The sequence below is a fragment of the Salmo salar genome, chromosome ssa03, assembly GCF_905237065.1.
Source record: "Salmo salar chromosome ssa03, Ssal_v3.1, whole genome shotgun sequence".
Classification (NCBI taxonomy): domain Eukaryota; kingdom Metazoa; phylum Chordata; class Actinopteri; order Salmoniformes; family Salmonidae; genus Salmo; species Salmo salar.
In genome coordinates this window covers 78501302-78524404 of record NC_059444.1, presented here as the reverse complement: position 1 = coordinate 78524404, position 23103 = coordinate 78501302, and the positions used below count along the sequence as shown (strand labels likewise).

At 45.5% G+C, this 23103-nt stretch overlaps 1 protein-coding gene across 4 annotated transcripts in view; it reads right to left on the bottom strand.

Moving 5' to 3' along the window:
* The window catches only part of LOC106601758 (testis-expressed protein 2), a 61249-nt gene that overhangs the window by 11108 nt on the left and 27038 nt on the right, over nucleotides 1-23103 (bottom strand). For 2 of the 4 annotated variants that reach the window (XM_045715512.1, XM_045715513.1), the window contains exons 3-8: nucleotides 17208-18927; nucleotides 14280-14480; nucleotides 8950-9286; nucleotides 8497-8723; nucleotides 3305-3460; nucleotides 2964-3063 (exon numbers count right to left, since the gene is read on the bottom strand). In XM_045715512.1, the coding sequence (XP_045571468.1) occupies nucleotides 2964-3063; nucleotides 3305-3460; nucleotides 8497-8723; nucleotides 8950-9286; nucleotides 14280-14480; nucleotides 17208-18902 (2716 nt within the window). In that variant the 5' untranslated portion in view covers nucleotides 18903-18927. Of the gene's footprint in view, nucleotides 1-2963; nucleotides 3064-3304; nucleotides 3461-8496; nucleotides 8724-8931; nucleotides 9287-14279; nucleotides 14481-17207; nucleotides 18928-23103 lie in introns of all 4 variants that reach the window. The other 2 variants (XM_045715510.1, XM_045715511.1) reach the window with 1 other exon arrangement.

The window sequence follows — 23103 nt, the reverse complement described above, 5'->3', positions numbered from 1 at the left end:
TCTAGGGCAGCCTCACCTCTGATTGGCTCAGAAGCTGGCTAACTCACCAGGCTTCTTCCTGGTTTTGGGTGGGAAAGGTCAGAACTCAGCAGGGTTTTTTGGTGTATGTGTGTGTGTGTGTGTGTGTGTGTGTGTGTGTGTGTGTGCACTAGTGAAATTAAGCTCTTCAGTCGTATCACGTCTCTATACGGGGAGGAAATATCAACATGTTTACTCTTCATCTCTATCTCTCTCCAAACACTCTCTATCCCACACAATGAAAGTGGGGAGGGATTTCTGTGACTAACTCTGGAAACTCTTCAGATGACAACGGTTATAAAGCTCTTAACTTATATCGGCTTCATCATCCTCCTGGAATAGAGGAGCACAGAGCTGCTGAGCAGTAATCCCCATAGGGCTCATTATGTGCAAGCGTTTAGCTGATAATGCCTGGGGGGAAAGCCCATGGGAACTGTGTTGTGTCGGACAGTGTGCAATAAATCACTCTCTGGACTGAGGAGCTTATGGGAAAGGGGATACCTATTCAGTTGCACAACTGATTGCATTCAACCGAAATGTGTCTTCCGCATTTAACCCATCCCCTCTGAATCAGAGAGGTGTGGGGGTCTACCTTAATCAACATCATCGGCGCCCGGGGAGCAGTTGTTGTTGGCGGTTAACTGCCTTACTCAGGGGCATTCAAACCAGCGAACTTTCATTTACTGGCCCAACGCTCTTAACCACTAGGCTACCTGATGCTTCTACTGTAGCAAGACAGCAGAGCAGTGTTTCCAAACTCAGTCCTGGTGACCCGAAGGGGTGCATGTTTTGGTTTCTGCCCTAACACTACACAGCTGATTCAAATAATCAACTCATCATCAAGCTTTGATGATTTGAAATCAGCTGTGTAGTGCTAGGCACCCCTTGTGGTCCCCAGGAACGAGTTTGGGAAACGCTGCAGTAGAGCCTTAGGAGTTTAAGCCTTAACCTTGAATTGAATATGGAATGCTTCCCAAATCCCAGACTGTAGCTTTAAAGGCCCAATGCAGCCTTTTTATCTCAATATCAAATCATTTCTGGGTAACAATTAAGTACCTTACTGTGATTGTTTTGAATTAAAATGGTCCCCAAAGAAAATGCTTTTTGGCAAAAAAAGCAATAATGTTACTAGGACTGTCTGGGAGTGGTCTGAATGGGAGGGGAAAACTGAAAACTAGATGGTATTGTCAGAGAGGTTTAGAACTCTCTTTGTGATGTCACCAGGTCAGCCAAAACTCCATTACAGTGTTAGTTTCATCAGCTGTTGTACAATATGACACAAAACCAAGGAAAAACAGAATTTTGACTGCACTGGGCCTTTAAGGAGAAGTGGACCGTTAAAGCGAGACAATGAGACATTCAAGCTTAGCAATGAAAGGTTTTTCAGGTAAAACATGAAAAACAGACTTAGCCCACACACTTGTAACTGTATCCCCTACATCAGAATATAGTTAAATGACTGGATCAAAATGACCTCCCACTCTCCTCACTAGCCTCCCACTTCTCCCCCTCATCCCCTCCCAAAGTCAGACATATCAATGTGCCTCGGGCTGTATTCACATTCTCAGTTGGAGTGCTGATCTAGTTTGGCCTTTTAGATCCTAATCAATTACATCTACAGTGTTGTGAAAAAGTATCTGCCCACTTTCTAACTTTCTCTACTTTTGCATATTTTTCATACTAAATGTTATCAGATCTTCAACCAAACCTAATATTAGATAAAGGGAACCTGAGTGAACAAATAACACAACAATTACTTAATTGATTATTTCATAAACAAAGTTATGCAACACCCAATGCCAAGACATAATGGGACCCATCTCATCCAAAAAGTTGACTCAAGTTTGTCAAAAAGCACCTGGATGATCCTTTTTATTTTTTTATTCAATTGTTTTTATTTTTGTTTTATGGATAGATGAGTCAAACGTATAACATTTTGGACGACATAGGTCCCATTATGCCTGGCGAAAACCAAACACTGCATTCCTGTCACGTCCTGACCAGTATAGGGGTTATTTCTTATTGTAGTTTGGTCAGGACGTGGCAGGGGGTATTTGGTTTATGTGGTTCGGGGTGTGTGTCTATGTAGAGGGGTGTTTGATTTATGTATTCCGGGGTTTTTGGGCACTGTTCTATGTTAGTGTATTTCTATGTTCTGTCTAGTCTAGTCTATTTCTATGTTTAGTTTATTGGGGTTGGACCTTCAATTGGAAGCAGCTGGTTATCGTTGCTTCTGATTGAAGGTCCTATAATTAGGAGTTTGTTTTCATGGGGTTTTTTTGTGGGAGATTGTGCTGTGTATAGCTTTGTGCCTTACCGGCCTGTTATTCGTCGGTGTGTTTTTTTGTTTAAGTGTTTGTTTTGGTTTACCTTCTTTGTCCATTTAATAAAAGAAGATGAGTGCACATATTCCTGCTGCGTTTTGGTCCACTCTACCCTACAACAACCGTGACAATTCCACAGTAAGAACCTTATGCCAACGGTTGAGCATGGTGGTGGTACTGAGATGGTACCATGAATTCTGCTCTGTATCAGAGAATTCTACAGGAGAATGTCAGGCCATCCGTCTGTGAGCTGAAGCGCAGCTGAGTCATGCAGCATGACAATGATCCAAAACACACAATCAAGTCTACATGAAAATGGCTAAAAAGCAACACATTTGAAGTTTTGGAATGGCCTAGTCAAAGTCCAGACCTAATCCCAATTGAGATGTGGCAGGACTTGAAACGAACAGTTCATGTTTGAAAATCCACAAATATCGCTGAGTTAAACCAGTTCTGCATGGAAGAGTGAGGCAAAATGTTAATTACTCTGGTTCATAAAGGCAGGGGTATGTGGAGACTGAAACAAAAGGCAGAAGGGAGGGGGAAAGAGAGGAGATGATAGGAGGGAGAGGAGAAAAGATAGAGGGAGAAAAGAAAGCAGGGAGAGAGAGAGTGTCCTACCTTGGTGGTCCACAGAGGGCTTGGAGGCATGGAGGATCTTGGGAATGGAGAAGCCCATGTCCAGCGCTGTCAGAGCCAGCTCATTCATAAAGTACGGCAGCTGTAACACACAGGATATTTACACCTCAGGACAGTCTCCTTTCTTACACGTGTGTTTTCTCTGAGTTACATCTCATTTCCCTCTGGCGTGTTGAGAAGTAAGTGAGGGGAAGACGGGAGGAGAAGACGCTTGGAATTTAAAAAGGACTATCGACAAAGAGCTCTCTGGGACAAAGACAGATAAGAAGAATATACACGCTGACTGTGTGTGGAGGCAGAGAAGATAGGATGCCAGTACTCACTCTGATCTTACTGAGCTTCATCTGGATCTTTTTGGAGACCATGTCAGCCCAGTACTTCTCCCCCAGGAAGTCCCAGAACACCCGGCCTATCAAGGCGTTCACCCATGCCTCTGGCATCGCCCCTCGCCCCGGCCGCTCGCACGGGCTGCTGGGTAACTGACAGGAACAACGTGGGAGTAACAGGTAGTGAGACAAACGTAGTAAACATACATACTCTATATCCAACAGATTTTAGAGGTCAGGTCCAGGGTATATACAATTGTATGTGAAATGAATGGCAAATACTTGCTCATTGCTTAGAGTTTAAATGTATACTGAACAAAAATATAAACGCAACATGTAAAGTGTTGGTCCTATGTTTCAAGAGCTGAAATTTTCCATATGCACAGAAAGATTGTTTCTCTCAAATGTTGTGCACAAATTTGTTTACATCTCTGTTAGTGAGCGTTTCTCCTTTGCCAAGATAAACAGCATGATCATTACACAGGTGCACCTTGTAATGGGGACAATAAAAGGCAGCTCTAAAATGTGCAGTTTTGCCACAGATGTCTCTAGTTTTGAGGGAGCGTGCAATTGGCATGCTGACTGCAGGAATGTCCACCAGAGCTGTTGCCAGAGAATTTAATGTTCATTTCTTTACCAACGTCGTTTTAGAGAATTTGGCAGTATGTCCAACGAGCCTCACAACCGCAGCTGATGAAACTGTGGGTTTGCACAACCAAAGAATTTCTGCACCAACTGTCAGAAACCGTCTCTGGGAAGCTCATCTGCGTGCTCGTCGTCCTCACCAGGGTCTTGACCTGACTGCAGTCTGGCTTCATCACCGACTTCAGTGGGCAAATGCTCACCTTCGATGGTCACTGGCACGTTGGAGAAGTGTGCTCTTCAAGGATATATCCCGGTATCAACTGTACCGGGCAAATGTCAGACAGTGTATGGCGTCATGTGGGCAAGTGGTACCCCATGGTGGTATTGGGGTTATGGTATGGGCAGGCATACAGTGAGGGAAAAAAGTATTTGATCCCCTGCTGATTTTGTACATTTGCCCTCTGACAAAGAAATGATCAGTCTATAATTTTAATGGTAGGTTTATTTGAACAGTGAGAGACAGAATAACAACAAAAAAATCCTGAAAAACGCATGTCAAAAATGTTATAAAATGATTTGCATTTTAATGAGGGAAATAAGTATTTGACCCCTCTGCAAAACATGACTTAGTACTTGGTGGCAAAACCCTTGTTGGCAATCACAGAGGTCAGACGTTTCTTGTAGTTGGCCACCAGGTTTGCACACATCTCAGGAGGGATTTTGTCCCACTCCTCTTTGCAGATCTTCTCCAAGTCATTAAGGTTTCGAGGCTGACATTTGGCAACTTGAACCTTCAGCTCCCTCCTCAGATTCTCTATGGGATTAAGGTCTGGAGACTGGCTAGGCCACTCCAGGACCTTAATGTGTTTCTTCTTGAGCCACTCCTTTGTTGCCTTGGCCGTGTGTTTTGGGTCATTGTCATGCTGGAATACCCATCCACGACCCATTTTCGATGCCCTGGCTGAGGGAAGGAGGTTCTCACCCAAGATTTGACGGTACATGGCCCCGTCCATCGTCCCTTAGATGCGGTGAAGTTGTCCTGTCCCCTTAGTAGAAAAACACCCCCAAAGCATAATGTTTCCACCTCCATGTTTGACGGAGGGGATGGTGTTCTTGGGGGTCATAGGCAGCATTCCTCCTCCTCCAAACACGGCGAGTTGAGTTGATGTCAAAGAGCTCATCTGACCACAACACTTTCACCCAGTTGTCCTCTGAATCATTCAGATGTTCATTGGCAAACTTCAGACGGGCATGTATATGTGCTTTCTTGAGCAGGGGGACCTTGCGGGCGCTGCAGGATTTCAGTCCTTCACGCCGTAGTGTGTTACCTATTGTTTTCTTGGTGACTATAGTCCCAGCTGCCTTGAGATCATTGACAAGATCCTCCCATGTAGTTCTGGGCTGATTCCTCACCGTTCTCATGAGCATTGCAACTCCACGAGGTGAGATCTTGCATGGAGCCCCAGGCCAAGGGAGATTGACAGTTCTTTTGTGTTTCTTCCATTTGCAAATAATTGCACCAACTGTTGTCACCTTCTCACCAAGCTGCTTGGCGTTGGTCTTGTAGCCCATTCCAGCCTTGTGTAGGTCTACAATCTTGTCCCTTACATCCTTGGAGAGCTCTTTGGTCTTGGCCATGGTGGAGAGTTTGGAATCTGATTGATTGATTGCTTCTGTGGACAGGTGTCTTTTATACAGGTAACAAACTGAGATTAGGAGCACTCCCTTTAAGAGTGTGCTCCTAATCTCAGCTCGTTACCTGTATAAAAGACACCTGGGAGCCAGAAATCTTTCTGATTGAGAGGGGGTCAAATACTTATTTCCCTCATTAAAATGCAAATCAATTTATAACATTTTTGACATGTGTTTTTCTGGATTTTTTTGTTGTTATTCTGTCTCTCACTGTTCAAATAAACCTACCATTAAAATGATAGACTGGTCATTTCTTTGTCAGTGGGCAAACGTACAAAACCAGCAGGGGATGAAATACTTTTTTCCCTCACAGTAAGCCACGGACAACAAACACAATTTCATTTTATTGATGGCAATTTGAATGAACAGAGATACTGTGATGAAATCCTGAGGCCTATAATCTTGCCATTCATCCGCTTCCATAATCTCATGTTTCAGCATGATAATGCACAGTCCCATGTCGCAAGGATCTGTACACAATTCCTGGAAGCTGAAAATGTCCCAGTTCTTCCATGGTCTGCATACTCACCAGACATTTCACCCATTGAGCATGTTTGGGATGCTCTGGATCGACGTGCACGATAGTGTGTTCCAGTTCCCGCCAAATATCCAGCAACTTCGCACAGCCATTGAAGAGGAATAGGACAACATTCCACAGGCCACAATCAACAGCCTGATCAACTCTATGCGAAGGAGATGTGTCGTGCTTCATGAGGCAAATGGTGATCACACCAGATACTAACTGGTTTTCTGATCCATGCCCCTAATTTTTTTTAATTACCTCTACCGGATCGGTGTCCCTCTATCGGGACGGTTGTTGCTAACGTGCGCTAATGTGACTAGAATGACATTGTAAGTAATATCCAACTTTCCAGGACATAGACATGTCTTATATGTGCAGAAAGCTTACATTCTTGTTAATCTAACTGCTCTGTCCAATTTACAGTAGCCATTACAGTAAAACAAATACCATGCTACTGTTTGAGGAGAGTGCACAACAACAAAAAACTATCACAGCACTTGGTTTGATACATTCACCTCTGAAGGTAAATAATGTACTTACATTCCATAATCTTGCTCTGATTTGTCATCCTGAGGGTCCCTGAGATAAAATGTAGCATAGTTTCGTTTAACCTCTTGACGGTCGCCTAGGATAGGGGGCGCCACAGCGCATTTTGAAAATAATTCGTGCCCATTTTAAACGGCCTACTACTCAAACTCAGAAGCTAGGATATGCATATAATTAATACTTGTGGATAGAAAACACCCTAACGTTTCTAAAACTGTTTGAATGGTGTCTGTGAGTATAACAGAACTCATATGGCAGTCAAAACCCCGAGACAGATCGAAACAGGAAGTGGAATTCTGAATTGCGAACTCAACTTCATCACGTTGCCTATTAATCACACCGTGAGCTATGGTTCATTGAGCACTTCCTATTGCTTCCACTAGATGTCCCCAGTCTTTACAAAGTGGTTTGAGTCTCCTACTGTTAAAACTGAATGAATGAGACGCTGTTGAAATTGGTCACATGAGGAGGGCCATCACCATTATGACGCCTGCGGCCCTGGCTTCCCTCCCCTTTCGAAACGTTTTGAAAGACAATGCAATCATCCTCCTTGAATCTTATTGGCTCTCTTGTTGAAAAAGGCCCTGAAGATTTATGTTATACAACGTTTGACATGTTTGAACGAACGTAAATGGAAAAAAAATGCATTTTCTCAAAATAGCTGTCCCGCGGCCGACGGAGCATTTGGATCAGCCTTCAGACGCGCTAACAAGAACAAGCTCTTGGAACATAAAGGAGTATTTTTTTCGAACAAAAATACATTTGTTGTGGACCTGGGATTCCTGGAAGTGCTTTCTGATGAAGACAACCAAAGGTAAGGGATTATTGACAATAGTATACAAGACTAGATGTGATATGCGATTGTTCCAAGATGGCGCTGACCTGTAACGTTAGCCTATTTTTCAGAGTATCGCATCCCCTTTCATCGCAAAGTATGATTACCCAGTAAAGTTATTTTTAAATCTGGCATTACAGGTGCTTTCAAGAGATATTCATCTATAAATCTTAGAATGACAATATTACATTTTAAAAATGTTTTCGAATAGTAATTTAGTCAATTGTAGCGCTGTTTCATTGGATGCATTTGAGGGAAAATAGTTAGTCAACGTTACGCACCGATGTAAAATGCTGTTTTTATATATAAATATGAACTTTATCGAACAAAAGAATGCATGTATTGTGTAACATGATGTCCTGGGTGTGTCATCTGATGAAGATTGTCAAAGGTTAGTGCTGCATTTAGCTGTTTTTTGGTTATTTGTGATGCATGTGGTTGGTCGGAAAATGGCTATGTGGCTACTTTTACGATATACTCCTCTAACATAATCTAATGTTTTGCTTTTGCTGTAAAGCCTTTTTGAAATCGGACAACGTGGTTCGATTCAGGAGAGGTGTATCTATAAAACGATATAATTTGAAAAAAAAATTGAAAAAAAAAAAGTATTACATTTTGTTATGCTAATGGAGATAGGATTTTTCGCTGGATGTCCGTCGAGGCCGCACAGGGGTTAATAAAATCCATTTTTATACTCAAATGTAGGAACTGGGTTCTAAAGTTTGAACCCCTGCTGTTTCTGTATTCCCAGTCATGTGAAATCCATAGATTAGGATCTAATGAATTTATTTCAATTGACTGATTTCCTTATTTGAGCTGTAACTCTTTGAAATTGTTGCATGTTGCTTAGTATAGTTATTTATTGTTCAGTATAGTTACATGCTATTACATGGCCACACTAACTACATGTCTACATGGCTATCTGATCAGCCTGTGTCAACATGGTCACCTCCATAGAATTACATATAGAATGAATAAGATCTCTGTGGTCTCCCCCATCAACCCTACCTTCTTGGTGGCTCCAGGGCTGCCCTCTGGGCTGTGGGACGGGCTGCTGGCCGGGGGGCTGTCCAGCGGGGGCAGGGGGGTGACGTACTTGGCCATGTAGACGTTGTAGTCCAGCAGCATCTTCTGCCTGACCCCTCCGGCCAGGGAAGGGTCCTTCTGACTGGGCTCGTCCATGAGGCTGCCACGGCTGCTACTCCTGCTCTCTGCCTCCAGTCTGTGAGGCCAGTCTGTTAGGCAACGACAACCACACCTGGGTTCAAATTCTATTGGAAATCATTTCACATACGTTAATGTCTAGCTAACGTCTCCCTGTCTGTAATCCTCTTAGAATTAGGGTTAGGGTTAAGGTTAGGAAGAATAGGATTTTGAATGGGAATCAATTGTTGTTGCCCAAAAAGTACAGCTGTCTGTGTGTTCATCTGAATGTTCCCTCACCGCCTACTGGATGCTCACTGGATGTTTTATTAGCCTCAGACTTAAGTCTGGATGCAACCAAAATCCTCCTGAACCATTCTTCTTTCTCCCGACCCGTCCTCCCAAACAGGAACAGTTTCGGATCCCGCTCCCCTGGGGGTTTCCTGGGCTCCTCTCCACCCCCAGCTCCACCTGGACCCTCCAGCTTCTCCCCCTTCTCCCCCACCCCGGCCGGCTTCTCTTCCCCAGGTTCGGGCCTCCCTCCCTGGGCCTGGATCTTGGACATGAAGTCCTCCTGCTTGGCCAGCTCGATACAGATGGGGTACTTCTTGTTCCACACGCGCTTCCTGGCCAGGCTCTGGGGCACCAGGTGGATCTGGGGACACATTTGGATGTTACACGCTACATGAACCTCTTGGGGGTGTTCTAAAAATATTAGGCTGACTGGACAGATACAGGTATTTATATCCCTTGTGAGGGAGGCCCACTTCAATATCTGTATGCCCAAACACACACACAGTCATACACAAATGTGCACCATATATGGTATGAAAGTGACGTGTCGTTTTTCAGGAAGTAGCCTCGTACTTTTGCGTTTTGAATGGGCAAAAACATATCACAATGGTCTTCAGCACACAAACATCAGAGGTAAATTCATCCACAAACACAAATATAATTTTATATACAGTCGGAAGTTTACATACACCTTAGCCAAATACATTTAAACTCCGTTTTTCACAATTCCTGACATTTAATCCTAGTAAAAATGCCCTGTCTTAGGTCAGTTAGGATCACCACTTTATTTTAAGAATGTGAAATGTCAGAATAATAGTTGAGAGAATTATTTCTTTCAGCTTTTATTTCTTTCATCACATTCCCAGTGGGTCAGACATTTACATACACTCAATTAGTATTTGGTTGCACTGCCTTTAAATTGTTTAACTTGGGTCAAATGTTTCGGGTAGCCTTCCACAAGCTTCCCACAATAAGTTGGGTGAATTTTGGCCCATTCCTCCTGACAGAGCTGGTGTAACTGAGTCAGGTTTGTAGGCCTCCTTGCTCGCACACGGTTTTTCAGTTCTGCCCACAAATTTTCTATGGGATTGAGGTCAGGGCTTTGTGATGGCGACTCCAATACCTTGACTATGTTGTCCTTAAGCCATTTTGCCACAACTTTGGAAGTATTCTTGGGGTCACTGTTCATTTGGAAGACCCATTTGCGACCAAGTTTTAACTTCCTGACTGATGTCTTGAGATGTTGCTTCAATATATCCACATAATTTTCCTCCCTCATGGTGCCATCTATTTTGTGAAGTGCACCAGTCCCTCCTGCAGCAAAGCACCCCCACAACATGATGCTGCCACCCCCGTGCTTCACGGTTGGGATGGTGTTCTTCGGCTTGCAAGCCTCCCCCTTTTTCCTCCAAACTTAACGATGGTCATTATGGCCAAACAGTTCCATTTTTGTTTCATCAGACCAGAGGACATTTCTCCAAAAAGTACGATCTTTGTCCCCATGTGCAGTTGCAAACCATAGTCTGGCTTTTTTATGGCGGTTTTGGAGCAGTGTCTTCTTCCTTGCTGTTGATATAGGACTTGTTTTACTGTAGATATAGATACTTTTGTACCTGTTTCCTCCAGCATCTTCACAAGGTCCTTTGCTGTTGTTCTGGGATTGATTTGCACTTTTCGCACCAAAGTACCTTCATCTCTAGGAGACAGAACGCGTCTCCTTCCTGAGTGGTATGACGGATGCGTGGTCCCATGGTGTTTATACTTGCGTACTATTGTTTGTACAGGTGAACGTGGTACCTTCAGGCGCTTGGAAATTGCTCCCAATGATGAACCAGACTTGTGGAGGTCTACAATTTTCTTTCTGAGGTCTTGGCTGATTTCTTTTCATTTTCCCATGACGTCAAGCAAAGAAGCACTGAGTTTGAAGGTAGGCCTTGAAATACATCCACAGGTACACCTCCAATTGACTCAAATTATGTCAATTAGCCTATCAGAAGCTTCTAAAGCCATGACATCATTTTGTGGAATCTTCCAAGCTGTTTAAAGGCACAGTCAACTTAGTGTATGTAAACTTCTGATTTACTGGAATTGTGATACAGTGAATTATAAGTGAAATAATCTGTCTGTAAACAATTGTTGGAAAAATTACTTGTGTCATGCGCAAAGTAGATGTCCTAACTGTCTTGCCAAAACTATAGTTTGTTAACAAGAAATTAGTGGAGTGATTGAAAAACGAGTTTTAATGACTCCAACCTAAGTGTATGTAAACTTCCGACTTCAACTGTATCTTAAATGACCGCGTTTTCACGGATTTGATGATATAATCGTCGAGCCCATTCAAGAGATTTGTCAGGGATTTCTTCGTCGGAGGACGATATGGCGAAATCATCATCGGAAAATGAGGACCAATATGCAGCAGAGTTGAGATGGTTCATTTTGAACTTTTAATAAATTCCAAAACGAACATACAAAAACGAACGCACGATACACTGACAGTCCTGTTAGGTTTACACACACTAAACACGGAACAATCTCCCACAAATACACAGACAAACACACCCAACTAATATAGGACTTCCAATCAAAGGCAACACCACACAGCTGCCTTCAATTGGAAGTCCACCCCAATTAACTCAACATAGAAACAGATCAACCAGACTACACATAGAAATACATCAACATAGACCATAACTCAAAACCCGGAAATAATAAATCAAACGCCCTCCTAACTAACACACCACCCTGAACCACATAAAACAAATACCCTCTGCCACGTCCTGACCAAACTAAAATGACAATTAACCCTTATACTGGCCAGGACGTGACAGTACCCCCCCCCCTTAAAGGTGCTAACCCCGGAAGCACCTTAAAAAAAACAACCCCAAACAATAACAAAACAAAAATTCCCCTCTACTAAAGGGAGGGAAGGGAGGGTGGCTGCCGTTAACGACGGCACTGTGCTACACCCCCCCTCCCCAACCCACCTATATCTGGAGGTGGCTCCGGTTCTGGCCGTTCCAGGCAGTCGGGCCAGTCTGGCATCGCCGGGGGGCAGTCGGGCCACTCTGGCATCGCCGGGGGGCAGTCGGGGCAGTCTGGCAGCTCGGGGCAGTCTGGCCGCTCTGGCAGCTCGGGGCAGTCTGGCAGCTCGGGGCAGTCTGGCCACTCTGGCAGCTCGGGGCAGTCTGGCCACTCTGGCAGCTCGGGGCAGTCTGGCCACTCTGGCAGCTCGGGGCAGTCTGGCCACTCTGGCAGTTCCGGGCAGTCTGGCCACTCTGGCAGTTCCGGGCAGTCTGGCCACTCTGGCAGTTCCGGGCAGTCTGGCCACTCTGGCAGTTCCGGGCAGTCTGGCCACTCTGGCAGTTCAGGGCAGTCTGGCTACTCTGGCAGTTCCGGGCAGTCTGGCCACTCTGACATCTCCGGGCAGTCTGGCCACTCTGACATCTCCGGGCAGTCTGGCCACTCTGACATCTCCGGGCAGTGTGGCCACTCTGACATCTCCGGGCAGTTTGGCCACTCTGGCAGCTCCTGACTAGTGGGTGGCTCTGGCGATTCCTCACTGACGGGCGGCTCTGGCGATTCCTCACTGACGGGCGGCTCTGGCGACTCTTGACTGACGGGCAGTTCTGGCGATTCCTCACTGACGGGCGGCTCTGGCGACTCTTGACTGACGGGCAGTTCTGGCGACTCTTGACTGACGGGCAGTTCTGGCGACTCTTGACTGACGGGCAGTTCTGGCGACTCTTGACTGACGGGCAGTTCTGGCGACTCTTGACTGACGGGCAGTTCTGGCGACTCGACTGACGGGCAGTTCTGGCGACTCTTGACTGACGGGCAGTTCTGGCGATTGTTGACTGGCAGGCAGCTCTGGTGACTGTTGACTGGCGGGCAGCTCTGGCGACTTTAGACTGGCGAGGCTGGGTTTACGCACTAGATGCCTTGTGCGTGGTGCTGGTACTGGGCGTACCAGACTGGGAACACGCACCTCCAGGCTAGTGCGGGGAGCGGGAACAAGACGAATCGGACTGGGCTGACGTACTTCCGGGTCCGCACGAGAGACAGGAGCTGGAAACCTAGGGCTATGGAGGCGCACAGGCGGTCTTGATCTTACCTCCTGCACAACCCGTCCTGGCTGGATGGAACTAGTAGCCCTGTACGAGCGGGGTGCTTGTACAGGGCGGACTGGGCTGTGCAGGGGCCTGATGGTAGCCGTGCGTAGAGCGGGAGTTGGGTAGCCTGGTCCTCGGAGGCGTACCGGCGACCAGATGCGCTGCGCAGGCATCCTCCTACCAGGCTGGATGCCCGCTCTAGCACGGCACCTGCGAGGGGCTGGAATAACGCGCACCGGACTGTGCGTGCGTATGGGTGAGATAGTGTGCTCCTCAGCGAAACATGGCGCTCTCCACCTCATACGCTCCTCCATATAACCACGGTAGCTGGCTTCCGGCTCTTCCTAGGCCTAGCCAAACTACCCGTGTGCCCCCCCAAAAAAATGTATTGGGGGTGCCTCTCGTGCTTATACGCCAGTCGTGTCCCTCAGAAACGTTCCCGGTCCATACCAGCCTTACTCCATGGGCCTTCTCCGGCCATAACCTGCTCCCATGTCCATCTCTCCCGATTGTCCAAATCAAAATTCCTCTGCTCCTTCCTCTGCTGCTTGGTCCTGGTTTGGTGGGAGATTCTGTCAGGGATTTCTTCGTCGGAGGACGATATGGCGAAATCATCATCGGAAAATGAGGACCAATATGCAGCAGAGTTGATATGGTTCATTTTGAACTTTTAATCAATTCCAAAACGAACATACAAAATAACAAAAACGTACGCACGATACACTGACAGTCCTGTTAGGTTTACACACACTAAACACGGAACAATCTCCCACAAATACACAGACAAACACACCCAACTAATATAGGACTTCCAATCAAAGGCAACACCACACAGCTGCCTTCAATTGGAAGTCCACCCCAATTAACTCAACATAGAAACAATCAACCAGACTACACATAGAAATACATCAACATTGACCATAACTCAAAACCCGGAAATAATAAATAAAACGCCCTCCTAACTAACACACCACCCTGAACCACATAAAACAAATACCCTCTGCCACGTCCTGACCAAACTAAAATGACAATTAACCCTTATACTGGCCAGGACGTGACAAGATTAGGGGACAGGACCCGGAAGTATGACGTAGGACGACGTCACTTGCACATCGTATTTCCCTTTCCCTCCCTCTCTGTCTTAGACATACACAAACAAAATGGCGCATCCATCCGCAAACGACCATACAACACGTTCCACAGACTGACGGACAGACACACAGACAGATATACAGACACACACACCTTGCTGTCGGTGAGGTCGTAGATCTTCTGGCTGATGTAGGTGACGTCAGGTTTGGGCTCGTTGTGCGTGGCCCGCCGGGCGATGTTGCGGTTGGGTTTGGACAGGCGCAGGGTGGAGCCCTCCAGACGTACATACACAGAGTGGGTCAGAGTGGCATGGTACATCTCTAGGTCATAGCTGGACATCTGGTTCATCCAGCCCTGTTAATGGGAACAATACACACTGTTAACTCTCAGACCGACGCATGGAACAACATGGAGACTAATAATATGCACGAATGACACGCACACACAAACACACACAAACACACACAAACACACACAAACACACACAAACACACACACACACACACACACACACACACACACTAATTGGGGAGTGTGATGGGCTGCAATACAACCACATAACCACACGGTCTCCAACTTTTAGCTGACAGTCCTGGTCCATACTAACATCATAGTGAGATAATCATCCAGAGCAGGTTGATATGTGGAGATTGTATCACAACATGGCTTCCTCTAAACAACAACAACGGTCTGTTCAGTTCCCTTCAGAGACGGGGAGACGTTACTTCATGTTGATATGTGGAGATAGTATCACAACATGGCTTCCTCTAAACAACAACAACGGTCTGTTCAGTTCCCTTCAGAGACGGGGAGACGTTACTTCATGTTGATATGTGGAGATAGTATCACAACATGGCTTCCTCTAAACAACAACGGTCTGTTCAGTTCCCTTCAGAGACGGGGAGACGTTACTTCATGTTGATATGTGGAGATAGTATCACAACATGGCTTCCTCTAAACAACAACAACGGTCTGTTCAGTTCCCTTCAGAGACGGGGAGACGTTACTTCATGTTGATATGTGGAGATAGTATCACAACATGGCTTCCTCTAAACAACAACAACGGTCTGTTCAGTTCCCTTCAGAGACGGGGAGACGTTACTTCATGTTGATATGTGGAGATAGTATCACAACATGCTTCCTCTAAACAACAACAACGGTCTGTTCAGTTCCCTTCAGAGACGGGGAGACGTTACTTCATGTTGATATGTGGAGATAGTATCACAACATGCTTCCTCTAAACAACAACAACGGTCTGTTCAGTTCCCTTCAGAGACGGGGAGACGTTACTTCATGAGTTCCATCATGGGCATGATGACATCATAGCGTGACTGTGGGTGAGAGTTGACCCGTATGACCCCTCCTTTAGCTGGCTATATTCTGTGGTTCCACAGGCGCTATGTTGGGCTGTGTTCCACGTGACCAGAGAGCCTCTCTCCAGTACAGCTGTAGCCTGAGGCTATTGAGCTCATGTGCCCACACGGGTTCAAACACACACGCACAAGTACACACACACACACTCAAGAACACAAACACACACTCAAATAAGAACACAAACACACACTCAAATAAGAACACAAACACACACTCAAATAAGAACACAAACACACGCTTACATAACCGCTAGCCAAGCGCTAAGCGTGTCTCCTCTGCTTCAGTTTCCAGCACATTGACTGGGTTAAAAGGAGAACGCTTGACAAATCAACAGACCATTTAATCTGTGAGGTTGTTTCAGGGCAAACCCCAATGCAGCTGGAGGGAACGCTATATAGCCTCAGTATGTTGTTGGATAGCCCAATGAGGATGTTAGATTAGTCATTGAGCAGACACTCTTATCCAGAGTCTTATTACAGTAGTGAGTGCATACATTTTCATACTGGTCCCCTATGGGAATCAAACCCACAACCCTGGTGTTGCAAGCACCATGCTGAGCCACACCGGACTTTGATGTATTTCTTATCCAGCCAATGTTTCTCTATCCCACTGGGAAGCCACCATTGTGAATGCTGCATGAGCATTCAGGAGAGGTTGTACATCCCAATATTTAAGCCAGTGTAATGTTTAATGGTGTAATAACCCAAGCCTTCTGAAAAGTACTGGTGTAGATATTAGGATTCATGGAGGGAGGAGAATTGTTACCTTGGCAACCATGCTGTTTAGCCATTCAAGAGAGGGAAGAAAACGGATATCTACAGACATTTACTGAATGGCTTCAGGTCCTATCTGATAAAGTGAGCAGCCATCAGGTTTTATTCCTGAACTTTAACGACAAACAGAGATACGATATGGAGAATTGGTTTGCATCCCAAATGGAAACCTAATCCCTATATGGTGCACTACTTTTAACCAGAGTCCTATGGGCCTTGGTCAAAAGTAGTGCACTACATAGGGAATAGGGTGCCATGTGGGACGCAGTCTTGGAGATCCTCCCTACTCTCTCCGAGTCCCACTGGGGAAAAGCCAGCCATGTATCAGCTGTTTGTCTTGTAGATGCTGTCAGCAACATGTGCTCAGCTTGCTAACTCAATAGAAGCTGCAGGCTATCTGTCCACAGTGATGACAGCTACTACTAAGGGAAGGACACAGCCTATCTAAGATGTCAGGCTATCTGTCCACAGTGATGACAGCTACTACTAAGGGAAGGACACAGCCTATCTAAGATGTCAGGCTATCTGTCCACAGTGATGACAGCTACTACTAAGGGAAGGACACAGCCTATCTAAGATGTCAGGCTCCTTTCTATGTGATCTGCCTTAAATATACCTTGGTCGTTGCACAACAGAAAAGTATGCCTATCCATGACAATATCTTTATTGTTGCATTTATAAATCTATTATCTATCCTCTTGGGTAGAAAGCTTTCTATGTCATAACCTTACACAAAAAATACAGGGATAGGCTGTGAAACGTAGGACAGTGTTCAGTCACAAACTCTGGTTCTGGAGAGTTGAGCAGGCTTTTGTTCCAGTCTTATACTAATGCACCCTTTACAGTTTTTTCCCAATTGCTTTGGCACTAATTTCAGACATAAGTCGTCAAATTTCTGAATACTTAGCACTAAACTGCTAACACAGTGACCTACCTTAAAGATTCCAGGTTCTTTGATATCCAGCTGGGCCACGTTCCACTGCTCCCCCCTTCGTCTGCCCTGCCTGGTCCCACTGCAGCTGGAGACCTCCGGAGCCGACAGCCACACCACCAGTATAGCCAGCATGAACCCTGCTGCCACCCCCTGCACCACCGCACACAAATAGGGTGGCAGGGGGAATACCAGGTAACTGTAGACGAGACACGTGAAGAAGAGGAGGCCAGTGATGGGCACGTTTGGTAAGTCTTCCTCCTCTTCGTCGGACTCGGCTTCACTGCAGACACCCGTGCTTCCCGTTTGGATCTGCAGGGACCCGGGCCGCTCCCCGTCCGGTGTCTCAGTGTCAGTACAGAGCTCAAAGTCTTCACTGTAGAGCTCACAGAACTCCTCGTCCTCCAGGCGGACTAGGGCCGACATAGAGCAGTGACCCAGGGCGAGGGAGGAGGACCTGGGGAGAGGAGGAGGGGAGGAGACCCTGGAGGTCCTGGAGGACTTGGCTGGAGGAGAGGAGAAGACAGAGTCTGCTGAGGCTTCACCAGTAGGGGTCTCCTCTTCCTCCTCTTCCTCCTCCTCTCCTTCAGAGTTGCCCCCCTCCTCTTTGATGCTGTAGTTGTTGTTGCTCTCTGCGTGCCCATTGAGGCCTGCCAGGTTGGTGAGCTCCGTGGCGCTGAGGGAGAGGGAGCGGTGGGTAGCGGAGGCACCCCCTCCTGTACCTCCTCCCTCGGCCCCACCTCCAGCCTCGTCGCCCATGAACTTACTGAACAGATGCATTGGCTCACACATGACCTCCGACAAACGCCTCCTAGTATCCTCGATCCTGGCCTCCATCTCTTGCACCTTGAAGAAACACCTCCCGTCGGCCGGGGAGGTGAGGGGTGAGGAGGGGGCCGTCTTAGAGTCACCACCCCCAAACGTGGTGGAACCCATCGGCTGGCCCAACTGCTTGAAGAGCTGCAGGTTGTTGACGCGGGAATCTGGAGGTGGGCGCTGCTGGGAGAGAGATGGTGGTGAGGGCGCCTCCTGGTGGTCGGGCCTGGTGTTGTCCGTGGAGAGAGACTTGACGAACGTCTTCATCAGGTGGTGGCGGTGGCGTCCGGCAGAAGAAGGAGGGGCAACCATCATTTCATTGGACAGGGACCTGAGGCTGAGGAAAGGCTTGGAGGGCAGGGCTGCGGAGCGAGACGGGGAGGAGGTGGTGGAGGAGGAGGTGGGAGGGATCGTGGGCCTTGTGTGATCAGAGGGCCAGGAGGAGCAAGCAGGGGGGGACTGGAGGGGCCTGTGCATGGAGGAGGGGAGGATGGGCAGGGCTGGGCTGTGGGGTAGAGTGGTAGAGGACACAGCAATGGTAGTGGTGGTCCCAATCCTTCCAGCCTCAAACAGTAGCTCCTCGCTGGCTTCCAAGGCCGTCACGATGCCCTGGTCCTCAGTCCTCCCCCCCATCCCACCCAGCCCTTCTGACTCCTCTCCTGCGGAGGACGATGACACAGACGCCCCAAACCCATACAGCTCCTCGTCCTCGTCCTCCTCTTGTCCCAGGGCGGAGAAGTGGATGGTGATGGTGTCCTGGGAGAGGGAGCGCTGCACCTGCAGCTTGGGGCCGGGGGGCGGGCGGGGGGGCGTGGAGGAGGAGGGGGTACTGTCAGCAGCATGGCCGTCCTTCCTGCTACTGTTGCTGCCCCAGCTGGTCATGACCACACTCCACAGGGCTCACAGCCTGGAGAGGGGGTGAGAGAGGGTTAGAGAGAGAGGGATGAGGGAGAGAGAGAAAGGAAAAAAAAAGAAAAATATTGGTTTTAAGCTATAATCCTTAGCTGCTACATCGATTTTTGACCATTGATTCTTGAGGAATATAACTTATAAAATGCCTCATGAGCTTAGTTCAACAGTCGTACCCCATCAGAACCCAAAATATCTGTTTTTTTTACTCTGAAGTGTGTAGTTTAATTTAGTTTAGTAATTCAAACATTTAAAAAAAAAACAAGCACACATAAAACTTAAAAGCCATACATGCACATGAATAAAATCATGGAGGATAACACACAATACAGTCTGGGACTTATTTCCATTGTGGTCCTCTTGAGACAAGATGGCTAGACAAGATCCAACACAGTATGGCAGTGAAATAATAAAACAAAAACATAGAAGAAGAACATCTATTTCATCATTCCAGTTACATCATAGGGGTAAACAATATATATAACAATATATAATATGTAAACAATATATATGTAAACAAAAACTATATAGTCCAAAACAAGGTAACAACTGTCCTTGTATCCACAGCTCTGTCTATGAATTTGAGAGTGGTTACATTTCTCCAGGCTCATCCCTCAGTTTGTTTTTACCAAAACAGAGGCTAGGGTGTCCACTTTGTCATTGTTTCAATTAAGGATTGTAGCTTTAATTGAGGCACCAAGTTTGCGCTGCTCGTTCCCGCTGCTCGCTCCCGCTGCTCGTTCCCGCTGCTCGTTCCCGCTCCCGCTGCTCGCTCCCGCTGCTCGCTCCCGCTGCTCGTTCCCGCTTCCGCTGCTCGCTCCCGCTGCTCGTTCCCGCTCCCGCTGCTCGCTCCCGCTGCTCGCTCCCGCTGCTCGTTCCCACTGCTCGCTCCGTGGATAAATAAATGCTCCTACTGCTGTCTCTCCCAAGCATCTTTGACCGGTGTTTTCACATACTGCTTGTATTTACAGCACTAACTGACTGGATTAATAAAGTGCAGCCAGGACAGTACAGTGAGCAAGTCCTCCTCTTTCTCTCTGTTTATCCTACTGGTGCATGTGTGATCAAGTGTGAGTTGCTGTTGTGTGTAGGTCATTTTATTGGCAGAGCTTGTCTTCGGGAGGCGGGTTGTGGGTTGTGTTTGCGAACTCATTTTTGCTCACAACAAGCTTGTGGCTTGTGGCTGATACTATACAGAAAAACGCTGCAAAGGTCAATGCGGAAGACGAGTACGTATCAAGCACTACACTCCATGAACTACTGCATCAACAAAAATACTTCTATAAAGATCTAACAGATCTGCAGGAAAATAACTTGAAGTCCTTCCTGCAACTCTTTCTGGATTCTACCAACAAAAGTGTTGATGATCTGTTTAAGGCCGTAACGGAATTTATACACAGTTTGGAATTTACGCAGTTGGAGGTGAATGTCCCCAGCCAGACCACATTCAAAACCATGTCTGAGGATTTCACCATTTTACAAATAACATTTGACAAGCACTCTTCCAAAGGATACTACCTCAAAAAACAATCGAGGCACAATAACATTTGAATTGATGGAATTGAGGACGTAAAGACTGAAACTTGGCATGACACAGAAGTCAAGGCCAAGACACTGCTGGCAGATCAACTCAAACTGGACCCTAAACTCATGGAGATTGAGAGGGCTCATAGGAATGGCACTTTCTTCCCCCATGGATTCTGCAAATTACAAAAAGTATAAGAACAAATTTACTCACCTAATTCGGATATCCCCAAAAATATATTTTTCTAATTCCAAGAATCCATTAAATAATACAAAGTCAACTTGGAAAATCATCAATCAACTGTTAAATAAGAAAAAGGCATCTAGAACCATCCCATCTCAATTTATTGTTGGAAATAAGAATTTAATAACTTTTTTGTGAATGTGGGTTCCTCTCGGTCAAAGAAATTTGAGAAAACTGATGGCAATCCCTTGGATTACATTAAGGGACATTTCCCTTCTCTGCTTCAGTTTGATCCTCCTGATGTAATGGAGGTGATGGAGGTAAATGGTAAAGATATCAGCAGAAGGTCATGATAAGATTGGTGCCTTTTTGGTGAAATCAGTGTCTTCCTCAATTACTGAGCCTCTAACGCATATCTTCACCAAACTAGTAGTATTGTTCCTAAAGATTTGAAAGTTGCCAAAGTTATCCCCCTCTATAAATCTGGGTATCCAATATCTTTCACAAATTATTTCCCAATATCTGTACTACCATGTTTTTCTAAAATCCTAGAAAAATTGGTGTGTAAGAGAATGTTGAAACACTTAAATCAACACTATATTCTACATGAGCGTCAATATAGTTTTTGAAAAACTACTCCACAGATATAGCTCCTTTGTAACATGTGGATAAAATCTTTACAGCCCTGGACAACAATGAACACGCTCTCTGCATCTTTTTAGATTCATCCAAAGATTTTGACATGGTTGATCATGAAATGTTACTTTCTAAATTGCATTATTACGGTTTTCATGATTATACATAATTGGCTATATAGTTCTGTTTATGATAGAGAACAATTTGTTTATGCAAACGGCTGTGCATCTACGAGGGCCAAGATAACCTGTGCTGTGACACAGGGTTGATAATGTGACCTTTGTTATTCCTAATCTATATCAATGACCTTGCTGCTGTGTCTTCTACCGTACTTCCCCTTCTCTTTGCTGAGGATACCAATTACATTTTAGCACACAAGAATTTATATTAATGAAGCCAACTCAGGCATGGCCACGTTTTCTGAATGGTTCCAGATAAACAAATGATCTTTAAATGTTTAAAAAAATCTAACTTTATTATATTCACTAGTAAGAATAAAAAATATTGTAAAAAATAAAAAATAAAATAAGGAGCCAGAATCTCAGTTGGTGGGAATGAAATGGAACAAGTCACATCCACTAGATTCCTCTGAGTTCTAGTTGATGAAATGTTTTCCTGGAAAGATCATATTCGATTTGTCACTAGCGAAGTGATGAAATCTGCTGGTATCATCAGAAAGACTAGTGGTTTGGTTCATCAGGCTTGCTTTCTAACTCTATACTATAGCTTATTTACCCATATCTCATTTACTGTAATATTGTCTGGCCCAGTAAATATGCCTCCTAACTACACAAATTACTCATCATACAAAATACATTTGCAAGACTAGCTACCTCCTCTAATTACCTGGCTCCATATGCACCTTTGTTTAAGAAACTCAATATCTTGTCTATTTACAACATTAATGTTAGCCAATTATGCACTTTCATCTACAAATACTCATACCTCCCAGACAGTTTACCTTTCAATGGATTCTTCCAGGTTCATTCTGAAATCCATCAATATAACACCTCGATAACCTTCACCCTCCCCACTGCCGCACCTCACATAGTCAATTCTCTATCAGATACAGAGGTACCATTCTCATCTTCACATTGCCAAAATATCACCATCCCTCAATAAGTTCAAGCGAAGACTGGGGGTCAGCCTGATGAACCAAACTACTCAGTGATCTCCTCCATAAAGCCTAACTCTCACACATTCACATGCACACACACATTTAAACAAAACAGTTGCTTTTGTTTTTTGAGATTACTGATCAATTCATTTATACATATATAATTAGTAGGTTTACTAGAAACCAAGTTTTATTTTGTACTTATGCATTGAATATAGTTTTTTTGTGGTGTGGATTTCATATAAGCCCTTGGGCATCCAAGCACACTGTTTTTAGATTTTAGTTTTTATCTGGATTGTTGTCTATCACTTGTTTTCTTTGGTGCAAATAAATACATAAATAAATCCCTCAACAAAAAAGGAATTCAGAATACTTATTACAGAAAACAAACAACACCGCACACAAAACACACAAACTGTAATTAATGCAAAATGGGCCGTGCTGTGAGCCCCGGCTGGTAGATCATACAGTAACAAGCCAGTCATTGTTTTTCTCCACCAAGGCTGAACCACAGACAATAATCAGTGAGTGATTTCCTAAATTAGGCGTGGCGTTGTTATTGACTTATTCTAGCTGTTTATTCTAGCCCATTGTATAATTATCTGGGTAGCCATATTAGACACACACACACACACACACACACACACACACACACACACACACACACACACACACACACACACACACACACACACCAGAGGAGGCTGGTGAGG